This window comes from Mercenaria mercenaria, chromosome 1, assembly GCF_021730395.1.
Source record: "Mercenaria mercenaria strain notata chromosome 1, MADL_Memer_1, whole genome shotgun sequence".
Classification (NCBI taxonomy): domain Eukaryota; kingdom Metazoa; phylum Mollusca; class Bivalvia; order Venerida; family Veneridae; genus Mercenaria; species Mercenaria mercenaria.
Window position 1 is genome coordinate 16,393,517 of NC_069361.1, and position 17,857 is coordinate 16,411,373.

The window sequence follows — 17,857 nt, forward strand, 5'->3', positions numbered from 1 at the left end:
GAAATTGGAAGGTTTTCGATTCTCCCTATGCCATCTTATTGAAATTGAAAGGTTTTCGATTCTCCCTATGCCACCTTATTGAAATTGAAAGGTTTTCGATTCTTCCTATGCCACCTTATTGAAATTGAAAGGTTTTGGATTCTCCCTATGCCACCTAAGGTTTTGCATGTTTTTATATGCCACCTCATTTAAATGGAAAGGATTTTCATATAATGCCACTTCACTTTAGCATGCCTCTCCATGCTACTTCACTAAAATGGACAGATTTAGCATGTCTTTCTATGTCACTTCACTAAAATGGACAAATTTAGCATGTCTTTCTATGTCACTTCACTAAAATGGACAGGTTTAGCATGATTTCCATGCCACTTCACTAAAATGGACAGATTTTCCATGTCTCTCCATGTCACTTTACTAAAATGGATAGATTTAGCATGTCTCTCTATGAGACTTCACTAAAATGGACAGATTTAGCATGTCTCTCCATGCCACTTCACTAAAATGGACAGATTTAGCATGTCTCTCCATGAGACTTCACTAAAATGGACAGGTTTAGCATTTCTCTCTATGAGACTTCACTAAAATGGAAAAGTTTCGTATGTCTACTCATGCTATTTCATTTAAATGTAAAGGTTAACTTGCATCTGGCCATAGTACAAGGAGATGTGTTGACCTTGAACTGACTGAAAATTCTACTAGTTGTCTCATACTGGGAAATATTTGCTCTTTAATAGTAAATTGATTTTTTTCAAGGGTTATAAAGATATGTAGCTGACAAAATAATTTTGCTTGAACCATTGAAAGTTTCCTTCTGAATGTAGACTAATTATGGCAAACATTTGTGCTAACTTAATCGCTTGAAAATCCTTCAGAAATTCAAAAGATCAGGTAGATCTATTGTACTTGGACAATGTGAGATATAAACCTAATCTTTTGTAAAGTTCCTGGGTAATCTTTATGACCAGTATGATAAAAATAAAGGGGTATGATTGAAAAAATGAGACAAAATAGAGTTATGAGCCTTTGACATTGCAGTTCTCCTGTCCTCTGTAATTGTATACATGCATTTAACGAGTGAAAATATTTTTAAATGTAAGCAAGATATAGCATTATGGTTCTTGTACACATAACTTCCTATCAATATCCTTTGTCATTGTGAAGATTCATCAGAATCCAATCAATAATTATTAAGAACAACTTCAAATTACAGTATAATGTGCCTACTTTTAACATACATTCAATAATTTTCTTTAATGCTTTGGAAATGCAACTATTTAATACTTCTAAGAAGTTATATGGGTATATCTAAACAACTTTGAAATGTTTTTACACAGTAGGCTCTACCTCATGTATTGATGTAATACAGATGTAAAAGATAGGACAGGTTAAATACCTTCGTGTAAGGAGAGCTGTGTCTAGTGGTTAAGGTGACAGCCACTCAACTTGGAGGTCCTGTGTTCGAGCCCCATGGGGTCACAACCATGCCTTCTCATATGACACCAGTACCAGTTTTTCCAGGAGGTGGACTCAAAACTTTCATCACAAACAAGCTAAAATAAATTATTATAAACTAAAAACCTTTGCCTTGTTGAGGACAGGTTGTAGTAATTTGTCTAAGGCTCCCTGTATTACACTGATCACAGTGTGTCTATGTTCCTTCAACACTGACTGCAAATTCTCATTCACTTGCTGGTAATCTGAAAACGAACAAAAACTTGACAATTATTTTATCATGTCTACAGAAATGATTACTAGCAGGTTCTGTGTGTGTTTTATAAGCAAATTTAATTCTTATCAAATTAATAAAGTCATAAGAACATGAATGAAGGAAGGTGCACTTACACACTGTGTAACCTTAAAATTGAATTAAATCTGTAAGAAATCCTTTGGAAGCATAGAGCACAACCTATCAAAATATTATTAGGCTAAGTTTGATGGTGTCTTTTCATGAGAGTGATGAAAAGTACAACAACCCTCAAATTCTTTACCAATGGGCGAAGCACTGGCACACCCTTTACCAGCATTACCCTCTGGCACTGACTGAAGTTTACCTCTAGTTTTATTAGAATACAAAATGGTCTCCATAATACATAATTATTGTAAATCTTTAACAAACACTTTCATAATAGTAAAACAATAAATTTTAAAACTGATTCAGATATGGTAATACTTAATAATTAGAATGAAGGATTACACAATCTCTTCCCGTGACACCACTTTCGTTACAATGTTTCATTTTGCAGTGATTTTACAGACGTTATTGAGAGACTATACACAATTTAATTACCTGCTGCAATGTCAGTTGCATCAACAGTCTGTATTAGAATGAATACATGGATGGTAAAATGGTCCATATCGTAGCCACTCCGTGTTGACTTCAGAGTAACATTGGTGTTACATGGTAACAAGCCTGCAATACAAACAGCAACACTGGTAGGAGAAAATATGAGCAATGCCAATATAGAATAAACGTAAATCTGAGATAAACCTTCATGATGAAAAAGTAAGCAAAATTTTAGACTACAAGAGCTCATCGAACACGAAATGCCCCCCTTGATGCATTTAGTAATTGCACAAGGAACAGAAATTATATGCTCACTGTAAACAAAAGTTATACCATTCTGGTTTAATCTGACCTTGACCTTTAACCTAACAAGAGATTACAAAGTGATCTTGGTGCCATCCACTGAGCCATTTTTGAATGTTCCAAATTTCAAGACTAGCTCAAGGTCAAAATAAAGGTCAAATTTCATTTCGGTACAAAATAATGTGTACGTGGTCCAAATTTGAAAGCTGTGGCTTGAGAAATGTGAAAGTAGGTCATTAGATCAATATTAAGGTCAAAGTTCATTTCGGTAGACAGAAATATGCATGTGCTTCAAATTTGGAGGCTGTAGCTTGAGAAATGTGAAAGTAAGTAGTAGGTAAAAATCAATGTCAAATTTCAATTCAGAACACAAAAATATGCATGCGGTCCAAATCTGAAGTCTGTACAATCAGAAATGTGAAAGTAGGTCACTAGGTCAATCTCAAGATCAAAGTTCATTTCGGTAAACAAAACTATGCATGTGGTCAAAATATGAAGCCTGTACCTTCAAAAATGTGAAAGTAGGTCACTAGGTCAATTTCAAGGTCAAATTTCATTTCGGAACACAAAACTATGCATGTGGTCCAAATTTGAAGCCTGTACCTTCAAAAATGTGAAAGTAGGTCACTAGGTCGATGTCAAGGTAAAAATTTTTTTCGGTGCACAAAACTATGCATGTGGTCCAAATTTGAAGGCTGTAGCTGTAGAAATCTGAAAGTAGGTCACTAGGTCAAGGTCAACTCATGTCAAGGTTCATCTTGCCACTCAAAACCATACATGTGGTCAAAATTTAAATGTGGTTGGTTATTGACAAGAAGATTTTAAAAGCTTTTCCCTATATAAGTCTATATGAACCATGTGACCCCCAGGGCGGGGCCATATTTGACCCTAGGGGGATAATTTGAACAAATGTGGTAGAGAATCACTAGATGATGCTACATTACAAATATCAAAGCCATAGTCTTTGTGGTTTGAACAAGAAGATTAAGTCTTTCCCTATTTAAGTCTATGTAAACCATGTGACCCCCGGGGCGGGGCCATATTTGACGCTAGGGGGGTAATTTGAACAATCTTAGTAGAAGCCCACTAGATGATGTCACATACAAAATATCAAAGCCCTAGGCCCTGTGGTTTTGGACAAGAGGTTTTTCAAAGTTTTTCCCTATATAAGTCTATATAAACCATGTGACCCCCGGGGCGGGGCCATATTAGACCCCAGGGCAATAATTTGAATCATCTTGGTAGAGGACCACTAGATGATGCTTCATACTAAATATCAAAGCCCTAGGCTCTGTGGTTTTAGACAAGAAGATCAGAAACCGTTTTTACTATTCCTGGCCAATGTTACCTTGACCTTTGACCTAATGACCTCAAAATCAATAGGGGTCATCAGCTGATCATGATCAACCTAACTATCAATTTTCCTGACACTAGGCCCAAGCGTTCTTGAGTAACTGCCCGGAAACCATTTTACTGTTCCTGGTCAATGTGATCTTGACCTTTGACATACTGACCTCAAAATCAATAGGGGTCATCTGGTGGTCATGACCAACCTCCCTATTAACTTTTGTGACCCTAGGCCTATGCGTTCTTGAGTTATCGTCCTGAAAACCGTTTAACTGTTCAGGGTCACTGTGACCTTGACCTTTAATATATTGATCTCAAAATCAATAGGGGTCATCTGCTGGTGATGACCAACCTCCCTATCAACTTTCATGATCCTAGGCCCAAGCGTTCTTGAGTTATCATCTGGAAACGGATTGGTCTACATTCCAACCGACCAACCGACATCTGCAAAACAATATACCCCACCTTCTTCGAAGGGGGGCATAACAAGGAACCATGTCTTCACTAATTTTAGGACTGATCATCTGAATTTCAAAGCTCAATCAGGTATGGAAATACTCAAATGGATAAAAAAAACCCAAAGATTTTGATGAAAAGAAAACATTAATCTACAACCTGAGAAAAAATTGATAAAGATAAATATTTTGACCTAGAGACATAGTTTTGACCTCTCGTTTCAAACATTGCAAAAAGTTTATAAAGACCCGGATTAATGTTGAGCAGGTATAAATGTAGCCTTCTGAGTGTGAATAGAAATTTTCTATGATTTGACACTAAATGTGACCTAGTGAGTGTTAACAAGGTTTAACAACTTAAATATGGCAATTTTGAATAAATCAAGGGCCACAACTCTGGTATTAGAGAATTAATCTTGCTCAGTATCAAACCTGTGCTAGGTTTTGTAGTCATATACCTTCAATGCAAGTTACATAAGAATTGCCCAAGAATAGGGGCCATTAATGTGTTAATAAAATGAAATATGAGTATTTGACTAATTAAGGAACAGAAAGTTGATGATGGACATTGGATCATAAAAATTGTCTAACATTGAGTACAGAGTACTCTAGTGAGCTAAATGTCAACAGCCTGGAACCAAAGTTGGACAAGAGAACAACCAAAACTCAACTTAATATCTGCATCTATGAAATATAAAACACCTGAAAAATATTTTCTGACATACATTGCCAAAACATAGTATCTCGGTTTTTTTTTCAAATCATCATGCAAAAATGTTACTTTTAGTAACCGGTTATACAGGAAATCAGGAAGAGAATCAATAGAGACATTATCTGTAATGTAAGTGAAAGGATCCAATCAATATGTGACTCAACTGAAATACATTATTACTGCCTCACTGTACCAAAAACTAATGGAATCAACACTTATGTAGTGTACTTACCTTTGAAAGTTTTTGCTTTAGTCTCTCCATCAATTTTCAAGCCATACTTGCTCCATTCAATATCTTCAAGCAGTGTGCAGGCTACATTAACATCTAGTGGCAAATATCCAGGCCCGTAAAATGTCAACTTCTCATGTTAAAGATTGTATACAAAGATCTTTAGAACATTATATTCTGACTATAAAACTGACGTTTAGTTTGATATCATTATATGAAATTGAACACATCCAAACCAGTCCGCTAAAATTTTCACAAAATCGTAAAATCACAACAGTGAAGTCGGTACAGTTATTTTAATAATTCCTTTAAAACTCTTGAGACTGGCCAAATGACGGCTGCTAACATTATCCTCAAAGGATACTTTGCTATAGCTGGACTCTGATTCTGCTACAGGGATATATAATGCTACTGGTGACAACTTGATAGATGCATTCTTGTATTCATTCTGTGCAGTCAAGACTTGTACATTGATCAATGTAGGATCTAAACAACATGGTGTCACTGACTGTGAAACTGCTATCATATCACTATCCCTGAAACATAAAGGATCTCTACATAATATTATCTTGTGAAACTCTAATCATATCACTGTCCCTGAAATATACATGATTTACATGATACAATCCTGTGAAAATGCCATCATATCACTGTCCCTGCAACATAGAGGATCTACATGATACCATCCTGTGGAAATGCAATCATATCACTGTCCCTGCAACATAGAGGATCTACATGATACAATCCTGTGAAAATGCCATCATATCACTGTCCCTGCAACATAGAGGATCTACATGATACAATCCTGTGAAAATGCCATCATATCACTGTCCCTGCAACATAGAGGATCTACATGATACCATCCTGTGAAAATGCAATCATATCACTGTCCCTGCAACATAGAGGATCTACATGATACCATCCTGTGAAAATGCAATCATATCACTGTCCCTGAAATATAAATGATTAACATGATACCATCCTGTGAAAATGCAATCGTATCACTGTCCTTCACATAGAGGATAGACTTTGATAGTAAATAACTATTTTAAGTTTCAAGTCAAAAGCTTTGATAGTAACAGATATATCTGACTTTATCAAAAACTTTAACCAAAACATTCTAAGTTTAAAAGGGGCATAACTCTATCAAAATTCAAATCACAGTTAAGGGGATTGTTTCTCCTGGTTTAAACTTTTTCTAGTAAATTACTATTTTAAGTTTCAAGTCAATAGCTTTGATAATGACAGAGATATCTGACTTTATCAAAAACTTTAACCAACAGCGACGGTGATGGTGATGCCGGGGCAGGTGCAATAGCTCTACTTTTTCTTAAAAAAGTCGCTCTAAAAATAGGAGTTAGTGTTATGGTACATGCTAAATGAACTTGAATCATGATCCTTACAACCTGCTTTGAACATACAATACAATATCTTCATTGGTTTCAGAGATGTGCAAAGAAATCATCAACTGTGCCACATTTTCGAAGTCAAAAAGGGGAATAATTTGGTCAAATGTAAGGCAGTCATAGAACTTGATGTGTAAACTAACACAATGACATCAAATACTTGTGTGAAAATTTAATAAAATGCATGGATAAGTTTCAAAAACATTAAAAGAAATGTCAATTTGGGGAAAGGAGGAAATGATTTAAAACAACTAAGTGACTCAGTATGTACAATTGTCTTATGATCCTACAAACATACTGTAATATACCTGTATCGGTTCCAGAGATAGGACATGATGGGATAGGACAAAACTATTCCTACATAGCTCCCCACAAACAAAGTTTGGTGAGGGTTTATTAAACAGGATAAACAGAACATAAGCTTACTCTTTTCATCAATTTAAATTTAACTAATACACTCATTTGTTAATTGGATGTCTTTTGGTAATGGTAAATATACAAGCAGTTAACGTTTTAACTGAAAAACTATCTAATACATTCAATTACTTAAGTGAAAATAAAAACCACTAGACAAATCAAAGTAACTTAAAGTATCATTATATAGGTCATAATTATAAACTGAGAAAGATACTATTAAATACTCACTGCAGATAAAATGCAGAGTCTGTAACAACAGAAGGCAACCACTGTGAAAGTTTTTTCCTGTTTTCTACCCTGAAAATATACTTCAGGTAAACAATGCTATGGCAATACCAGATTTGCAATCCAGTTTATACATCATCTTATCTAAAATGCCATGATTTTATATCTCTTTTAAAAAAAGAACAATTTAATTGTCCAATATGCAAAACAACAGTAAATTCATTTTTCCTAGCACTTTTATGCCTAACTCTTATATTCTTAATTTCACACTATTAACATTTTGCCTTGAAGAATGTTACCTTGTTACATCTTTTGACTACAATAGGGATGGTAGAAAAGCTTTTGAGATACCATGGGAAATGAGCAACTGGTAGCATCTTTTGACTTACAATTTACTTACAGACAGTAAAATACTAGCCTGGCTCCCTGGCTGCATGGTTATCTTTTATATTAATACTGGAAACATTTTATAAGAAACTTTTAAACCTCTAAAATAGCACAGTTTTGTCTGATGGCTGAACCATGGGCAATAAAAAAAGTCAATGTAGAAACAACCTTCTGTAGTTACTTCCCTCTTAATGAAGAAAACTGACATATGTAAATAAGAACAAACATAGGGACGGGAGCCAGTCTAGTAAAATACTGTTGATTGCAATTCTTACTTACAGGTCACTGAGGTGCAATTCCTACCTACAGATAACTGATGACTGCAATTCCTAGACAAGTGCAGCTCATCATGCATATATTACACATTGTTATATGAAGGGTTAACCTTGTTCATATACCAAGGGTATAAATCGAATCACTTGCCCCTCTTAAATGTGGGTTGTAACATTCTTCATGTAATAAAGCCATCTAGCTTGCTTACTGAAGGTCAGTGGTTCTCTATCCAGCTCTACCTCCAGCATTAAAAGCTGAAAAATTCAACATTATGACTCCAAACCCAACAGAGGGTACAAAAGTATCATCTAATAGTAGAATACAAGCAAATGAATCTCTCACCTGAAGACTGTATGAGACACTGCCTCTCCAACTTTCATTGTAAAACTCATATCTACCTGTCAAACAATTATTGTACATAATTATCAAGATTATTAACAGCTGACTTACTAGCAATGTAACATTTAGATGCTTCACTGAAATAAACCTCTATCTACTGGTGAATTTTTAATAGATAAAGTGCACAAAAAAACAGGCAATTATAATTTCTTTTTTACTATTTTGTTCTGCGTTTTTCTGTTCAAAATTATTCATTGAGCATGTCCTTTAAACTAAACAACAGGGCCATCTTAAGTTGCACATCTGATCTTGACTGTTTGACCTTGAATATGTCATAATGACAGTCAAATATTCTGACCATTTCATTCATACAGATCAGGCAGAAAATATTATATAAACTATATATAGTATTTGTTCAGGGTATCATTAAAAGAAGTACACAGTTGTGAACCTAGCTGATTTATCTAAATTTCTATCATTCATTTTTTTTTTAAATGTCCCAATACAATTTCTCAAGCACAAGTAGGCACCTTGGTAATGCCATACATCTAAATACCATTTTCAAGGGAAGTCACTTGTAGCAAATATATACCAACACAACTTAAAAGAATAGTTTCCCTTGCACTATCGCATTCACCTAATACTAATAGATAAGTTTGGTTCAGGTATTAAAGCTAAAAATGTGTTTTGTGTGGTTTCAGGCATCATAGAAATGAGCCGCGCCATCAGAAAACCTACATAGTGGGTTTGCGACCAGCATGGAAACAGACCAGCCTGCGCATCTGCGCAGTCTGGTCAGGATCCATGCTGTTCGCTAACAGTTTCTCTAATTGCAATAGGCTTTGAAAGTGAACAGTATGGATCCATCCTGGTCGCAAAGCCACTATGTTGGTTTTCTCATGGCGTGGCTCAAATATTACTGCATTGATAAATTTTATGCTTACAGCAAATGAGTAAAAAACTACATGAGGTAAGAAGTGAATTATGAACCTTATATTTATGAGAAAGACAAACCTTTGGTCTGAAAATTCTGATTTGTGCCATGTGACTGTGTATATGTGCGCATGCCTTCATCATGTGTAACACAGACTGGTGAACCTAGAATATAAACAATGTAACAGTGCATGTGTGTATGCTCCTTCATTATTGTATGACACAGACCTAAAATATAAAACAGTATATCTGTGTAGAGTTGTACACTTCTTCATTTTATGTAACACATACTAATATTCCTAAATATAGAATAATTAACAGTATATATGTCTTTTATCAATAACGAAAACTAACAGTTCAGGAACCAATCTATGAATTTTTCCCTTCTTCCCAAATACAGCACATTTTATATTATTTAAACTTGCTACCTGCATTATGAAATGATGCAAAATCACCAGAAGGGCCATTCCATAAAAATATACATGCTATCATTAAAATAAAGTACACAATTGTGAAACTGATAGATTTATCTAAATTTCTACCATTCATATCTTTTATATGTCCACATGAAAATGTTGTTAAGCACGTCAAAACTCCATTTACAAGGGACGTCACTTTAGACAAAATATACCAATACAAGTTAAAAGATTTGCTTCCCTTGCACTATTGGTTAAGTATATAATAGGGTTATTATAACAGTAGCTTGATCTGGGACTTTGTATTCGGCTCGAGTGGATTTTGCCAGATCGGATATCACGAGGCGCGCAAGCGCCAAGTGTGATCCAACCTTGCAAAATCCATGAGAGCCGAATACAAAGTCCCAGATCTAGCTACTGTTATAATGACCATTTATTATATACCTTTACCATTTCGATTCTTGTTTTGTCTTTGAACGAAATCTCAATATTTATTGATATAAAAATGAAACTTAGTGAAGTTTTTATGTGCGCTATTTATAGAAATGTGTCGGGTCATGCATATTTATGAAAATAGTCTGGCAGCATACAATATGGAAGGTACAATACGGAGTTTAAAAGGTACAATACAGAATTTTTGTCTGTCCGTTCATATTTAATTGTGAAATACAACCCAATTTTTTACAGAATTTATATAGGTGTATAATAAATACATTTATTATAGCTCCAATCTCACATCCGTATTGTACACTAAATCCCATATTGTGCGTGTTGCCACACTACATTCATTCATTAATGCAACCCGACACAATTCTAAATAGTGCACACAAAATACCATTTCAGTCATATTCAAACATCGATAAACCTTGCTGTTACAGAAGCAAGCCTCTGTGGCGTACATGCTGCATATTTGCTGTGTATATGCCACGAACACAGTAGTACGCCAGAGGAGTACATTTTACATACACTGCATGCCGCGTACATGCCACGTACTATTTCGACGAGTACACAGCATGTACGCAGAAGGTCACTAGTACACTTCAAGTACGCAGTTCAGACTCTGAAAATTTAAGGAGTACACTGCATGTATGCAGTAGGGACTTGTACAAGAAAATAGTACACTGCATGTACACCGCAGATACTTTGAAATTTGTGCAGTACACTTCATATACGCGGGAAAGACTTGTACAATTTCTTTTGGCATTTATACTTAGTTTTTTTTTTTTATAAGCTAAAGTCTGAAGTAAACTTCATATACGCAGGAGGGACTTGTTCATTTTCTTTTGGTGTTTATACTTTGAATTTTTTTAGGTAAAAGTCTGAAGTACACTTCATGCAGGAAGGATTTGTACATTTTTTTTTTTTTTTTGGAAGCAAGAACTTGATTTCCGAGTAACTTTTATCTTAATAGCATAGAATAGTTCAGATTACCAGTATTCTGAACAATGAAAATTTGCCAAACTATTTGCAATGTTCATGTTTGAAGCTATAATCTTAGTGATTTCTGAGCTGCACCTTGCATGCAGTGTAAAAATATATTCTTTTTCATTTTGAATTAATCCTGGAGCTTTCTAACTTGGATAATTGAAAAGCCTTATTTGAACTTTGTTGCATTACATTTTAATACATGAAATAATTACCAAGATAATGCCTCAACAGCGCCCGAATGAGAAGAATTAATAGCTCTCACTGTTATTTGAATACTCTAAAGCAGAACACCATTCTATCATGTTTTATAAAGGCTTTAATGCTCATTATGTTAACTCATTAAGGCCTCACTAAACTAAAAAGTTGTTCATCGGATTTGCCGCTCGTATATTTTCAGAACGTTTTTGGCTAATTGCGCTCGCCCCACTGGAAAAAATCAATCCAAAATTTTTTGGTGCGATACTTTTTACGGACGTAAAAGTGTATAAATGCTTATATAATTCCAGTCCTAGATTGTTCTCAGATGGATTTTAATCAAAATAAATACATACTACGCACACATCGTCTATAATAAATCATAACACTTATATTTAGTTGCATTAAAGTTGTTTCCCCTTGATGCAGTTACGCCATTTTCTTCAAATGTTTACCAAATTACATGCTACAAAAATTAATTTATTTCATTGAAAAGTGGATGAAGAAAAGCATACTTATTTATTTGATAACATCAATCTACATTATTTTGGTAAGGGTAAATACTTATTGATGCATGTCACTTACCTTTTTTTCTGTTTTTTTTTCTGCCCAAATGATCAGCATTTGCATACGAAAGTTGGTGGGGTAAGGAATTTACATTATCACAGCAGTTTCGCCACAAGAGTACACAGCATGTATGCAGCAGGAGTACACAGCATGTACGCCGCAGGACTCGGGCCAGGAGTACACAGCATGTACGCCGCAGGGGTAGTACACCACAGGCTCATTTGCATGTGAAAAGTGTATGTGCCGCGTACATGCTGTGTACTATTTCCCGCATACTAAATTCCTCCAGCATACATCATGTGTACTATGTAGTCCACAGCATGTACGCAGCAAGTAGTACGTGGCAGAGCTCATTTGCATGTCAAAAGTGTACTACAAACGTACTATCGGTGTATGTGCGGTGTATATCCTGCGTACTATTTAAAGCCCTTGATTTCAGTACACATCATATACGCTGTATGTACACAGCAAGAGTACGCAGTAGGCCTTTTTCTCCTGTAAGGGTGATGTTTCTTGGTCAAACCAAAACAGCAGACAAAAGGTGGAGGCATGTCATAAGAGTTACTAGATCTGCAATATTGTACTCAACTCCTAAGGATTTTTACAGGCCAGATCACACTCGGCACTTCTGTGCAACATGTGACCTTACTTGGCAAAATCTACTCGAGCCAAATACTGTAACCCAGATCAAACTGCTTTTATATTAAACCTATTACATTTTACAAGTAAAATTATAGAATAGAATTACATTCCATCCACTTCACATATTTGGGCTACAATGTGGGATTTTCTAACAACTCTCTGTAATCACTTTTAACAGGGTTTTCTTTTCTTTTGCAATGACATCTACTAATTTAGATTTGAAACATGACTGATTATTTTATCTTTGATTAGGGCTGACAAGAACAGGTTATTCTAAGCATTTAGGTGTACATGTTTTACCCTTAAATGAAGTGTGGAGTCTTCTATCTGTTTTGACCTTTTGACCTCATGTAGCACTTTTAATCTTTCTCCTTCCAGAAGCAGGTTCTGCTGCACTGAATGGTGACCTTCACCTTCAAGGTCACATGGATTCTGTATACAAAGATGGCTCTCATTTTCCAGAGACTGCATGTATTCAAGTATGCTGTATAATGCTGGGTTCCTACATTTGCCTGAAAGAAATAATACACTGTTACATTTGTGGACTTTTGCAAGATTCATTCATTCATAACAATTTCAATTGTTTTTATAAAGCAAATAATATACTTTTATTTATACAGCTTGTGTTTCACAAATAAGTACGAAACATTGTATTCTGCTCCATTAAATATGGAAAAATATTCAACAGTGAGACCACTTGCCTTAGTCTCTTCATCAAATTATGGCATTAGATCCTGGTATCTTGATGTACCATGCATCAGAAAGTTCATCATTTAAAACAAGTTTTCAGTCTTATTTGTCTAAAATAATAGTCAATTACAGTGGCTATAAATATGTAAAGGTATTTAGTAAAAGGATAATTAAACAGTACTTTTCATCTGCAATTATACCTCTTTCTCTTGAGGATTTGCAGGACCAGATAAAACTTGGCACGTACACCTCATAGAATCCAGGTTTAGCAAAATGCACTCAAGCCAAAAACATTGAACAAAAACAGATAAAGGTACTGTATTAATAACCCTATTGCATTCATTGGTTTCTACAAAAGCTGTTTTAGTTCTAACATAATTTTCTGATTGATTTAATAAAAAGGTACTTTAAGAGAGAACAAGAGAGCGATGATGGCCCTATACTGCTCAGCTGGGTTATCGCTCAAACATATAACAAGATCCATACAGTATAAAATTTCATTAAGGCCTAAAAAAAATGCTTCTTGCTGGTAACATGACATACCCTGAAAATTTCCCGCAACTGAATGTTTTCATGGCTTTAGTAAAAAAGTCGATGTTTTCGCTATTTTTTATACTTTTCACTTTATGTTGCTCTTTCTTCACTGTAAAAAAAAAATCAAAAAAAAAATTGGGGGTGGGGGGGTGCATATTACTGGAAACAAACAATCTTTTTTTCAGGCCTAATGAGGAGTGTTGTATAATTAATTAAAGGTAGAATTTGCAGCACTTACCAGTACTTTTCCCTATTGTTTTTTGTTGGAAGATTACATTGAGGATATTGTTTGTTTCAGTATCACACTGGTTATTCGGGTACCTACTCGTGTGAGCGGTACCGCCCTCGTGTGATTTATGTACATGTATGTTGTTTAGGGTATATAAAAACAATGCCAACGTATGACACATATTTAAGAATGTTAACATTTTAAAGACAGATTCGTCCATGGCAATGCATTAATTCGCACTGGTGAAAATATCAATCCTAAATAATATTGATATGACTATAAAATTTGAAGAAATGTAGCGAAATTCACGTATTTTGACGTTTTGAGACGTATTTTTCTTTGTTCAAAGTTGAGATAACTGAATTTACCACTCACCTTTGTGGAACTATACATACTCAACTATAAAACGTTTGGATCATGTACCTGCAAGTTGTTTTTGTTGATAAAATTTCAATTATATGCATCCTGTTGCTGTTTTTGATGGTACCTCTGACGATGGATGAAAATAAACAAAGATACCTACCCGTTTGCATATGGGTACCGTCCTTGTTATGTCAATGAACATGAAGGTAATTGCTTTGAGGATCTGGAAATAAGAACTGGAAAATATGAAAGCCGACCTTTAGTAGATCTATTTGATTAGAATTTTAACTTTAAAGATGTAAAGAATGGGAGTGGACCGTGTTAGCAGTATTTCACCAATATTAAATCTTCCCTCACACCCACCCTCTATTCTACAGGGGCGTCGGAAGTGGGGCCGCAGGGGCCGCAACCGCGGCCCCAATAATTTGCCCAAAAACGATTTTTTGTAAATTCATAAGTTGGAGTCGCAGGTCCGCGGACCCAATATTTTGTATAGTATATTAAATTTTGCTTCGCGTTAAACAATACACGCTGTCCAGATTAGTGTGTTACCATGGTGACGGTGACACCATCGGGGGTGTTAATTGGAGTCATACACACGTGTCCGTGATTGGACTTAATTACGCATGAACAAATCAGCATGTTTTTAATTGGCATGTCTTTAGTCAATGGAATGTTTAATCTATACCCAGCCGCAAAGATCTAAGGTATTAACTTATAAAATTCAGAAAAAATAATTATCATGTTTTTATTTAATGAAAGAGGTAAGTGTTAAGATTTATCACACCGCTAAGATGTAAGGAATTAATAACATAAATTGTTTTTACTAAAAAAAAAATGGTATTTCAAACAAAAATAAGAAATGAATGTAACATGAATGATTATTGTTCAATACATTAAATACAAAAAAAAACATACATGCATTCTTTGTATTGCGTTATACATTATTAATTCTGATAAGAGTTTATTAAACTTTATTTTGCTTATAGCCATGTAAATAGTAAGAAAATACTGGAGACTTGAGATGCGATTCAGTACCCTTAAAATGCACAAGAACTCACCATTTATGATCCTGTTTTAAAAAAAATTCAGGGGGTTGCCCTACCCCCCTCGCGGCCCCAATATCAAACACCTTCCGACGCCCCTGTTCTATGCATTCTATCATCTTGCCTTCTTGAAGTTCTTCTTTTTCTCCTTTAGTCTCATTATGAAAACGACCAAATTTGTCGCACACCGAGCAAAAGTGCTTATGTTAAGACCTTTTTTTTTTCTTCCTGAAAGGGAAAGTGGATCCTCTCTCTCTCGACATGTATTCGTTTTGGGAGATGCTTCGGCTTCATAAATCTGCCTTTTATCGTATCTTGTAATATTCGCCTCTGTTCATAGGCGCACCCGCCATTAAGGTAGTGCTTATTAGGCGACTTGTTTACAAGTGCATACAATATACACTACTGTATAAGTGTCTTACAGGTGAGTAACTGAAGAAACAGAAGTAGATATGGAAGTCTGGGTATCAGATTCTATCTCTTTTTATTGTTTGTTCACACACTCCTCACAGCGGTTGTAAACGTTAAATGTACTGTACGTCTAGGAGGAAATCTGTGAGATTCAAGATTTCAAGATTTTATTTATAACTAGGCCCATACGGCATCAGCATTATAATAACAACAAATTTAACAAAACAAATAACAATGTATCATCTGCATAAAGTAACAAAAATAGCTTGAAGAACATTTCTGAAATATCATCACTTAGCAGGTCCTATGCATTGTTTGATAATTCCACTAGTCCTGAACAATAATTGGACATATATGAGACTAAATCATTCTAGAAAACAGAAAATAATATCGGTGATAAATTTTCACCTTGTCATACACCAGTTGAGTTAATAAAGAAATTTGATAGACTACTGCTACTCTTTACACAAGATTTGGCTTTATCATATATTGCATAATATACAGCTTTAAAGACTTTCCCATTAATGCTATGCTGTAGTAATTTATTCCATAAACACATACGATCGACAGAATCAAACGCTTTCTTGTAATCTACAATGGCAAAAGATAAGAGTAGATTGGTTTTTTATACTTTAACTTACTGCCTTTAGATTCATAATCACCATTTGCAATACAGAATTAGCAACAGATTATAAGACAGGTAAGATGATATTTTGCTAAAGTTTAAGTATCAGACGAGCTGTAATAACTTTGAAATAATGTACAAATGGTTACCAAGAACAAGCAAAATTTCTCGTCGCTTTTTTTTTTTTTTCATCCTAGCTGGTCATTGCATATTATCGCTAAATTTCAGAAAAGGGATCTGCGTCAATGTAATGTTCATTTCAATAACGAGGACGGTATCTGCTGGTTTGACAGAAACAACGAGCATGGTACCATGGTACATCATCAGAGGTATCTTATTTTCTAGACACTGTCTTCGAAAAAATCGATCTAATTTGACTGTGCTTCAAGTTTTTGTGAAATGAAAGCAATGACTAATACACAGAATGACTGCTTTTCATTTTCCTAACAAAAAAATCCTAATAAAATCCAAAATAATACCATTAATCGTGAAAATATATACCATCGCCTTAAAATATCTTCATTTCCGCGACAAAAAACGTATTTTTTTCACAGTTATTCAGAATATATGAGATAGATATTTGACATGGATATAATTAAGGTATGATCTTACACATTTAATACTAAAACTTTTCAAATCTTCAATAAAATACGGAATAATTACCTGTTATAGGTGTGAATTTCCTGTTCACCAACATGTACATTAATCACACGAGGGCGGTATCGCTCACACGAGTAGGTACCCGAATAACCAGTGTGAGTATGATATCAAAATTTATCACACATTTTACTGGGAGTGAAAAAAAGTCATTATTGTCCATAAGCATAACTCACTTAGGTGTAAAAAAAAATTATTTGTTTCCGATTTCCTGACCTACCCTAAATTTTTGGCCCGACCATAAATGTTTTTATTGGCTTGGGAGAATATTTTTTTCAACTTTTTAACAAAAAGTTGCAAACTGCAATTTTTATGCTTTAAACATGGCCAGTAATGTTAGAAATCAACTAACTGATGCTCTAAAGGCATAACCCCCTTGTTTGTATTCATTTTTTGACACAAAAGTAATTTCCGAAAAGTCTCCCTTAATATAAAAAAAAATCAAAAAAAAAAAAAAAAAAATTCAACCTACCTACCCTAATTTTTTTGAGCATGTTACCAGAAACAAAGAACTTTTTTTTTAGGCCTAACAACAAACAATGATAAACAACCTTCTAACTGAGTCCTGTCAATGGCAGACTTGGTGCTAACTGAAATTTAAAATAAATATTGATAATACAGACTTTACACCATTTAGAATTCAGAAGAAATTTGGTACATAATCAATCACCATAGTACATGCATGACAAGGTGAATTGCAGGCTATTTGAAATTAGTTACACTTAATGCTAACTTACATACAAA

At 34.7% G+C, this 17,857-nt stretch overlaps 1 protein-coding gene across 1 annotated transcript in view; it reads right to left on the reverse strand.

Moving 5' to 3' along the window:
• LOC123544891 (uncharacterized) overlaps positions 1-17,857 on the reverse strand; it is a 46,204-nt gene that overhangs the window by 11,810 nt on the left and 16,537 nt on the right. The window contains exons 4-12 of the mRNA XM_045331018.2: positions 17,665-17,703; positions 12,859-13,070; positions 9,392-9,475; positions 8,381-8,436; positions 7,382-7,450; positions 5,695-5,866; positions 5,334-5,460; positions 2,288-2,410; positions 1,579-1,697 (exon numbers count right to left, since the gene is read on the reverse strand). Of these exons, the coding sequence (XP_045186953.2) occupies positions 1,579-1,697; positions 2,288-2,410; positions 5,334-5,460; positions 5,695-5,866; positions 7,382-7,450; positions 8,381-8,436; positions 9,392-9,475; positions 12,859-13,070; positions 17,665-17,703 (1,001 nt within the window). The remainder of the gene's footprint in view (positions 1-1,578; positions 1,698-2,287; positions 2,411-5,333; positions 5,461-5,694; positions 5,867-7,381; positions 7,451-8,380; positions 8,437-9,391; positions 9,476-12,858; positions 13,071-17,664; positions 17,704-17,857) is intronic.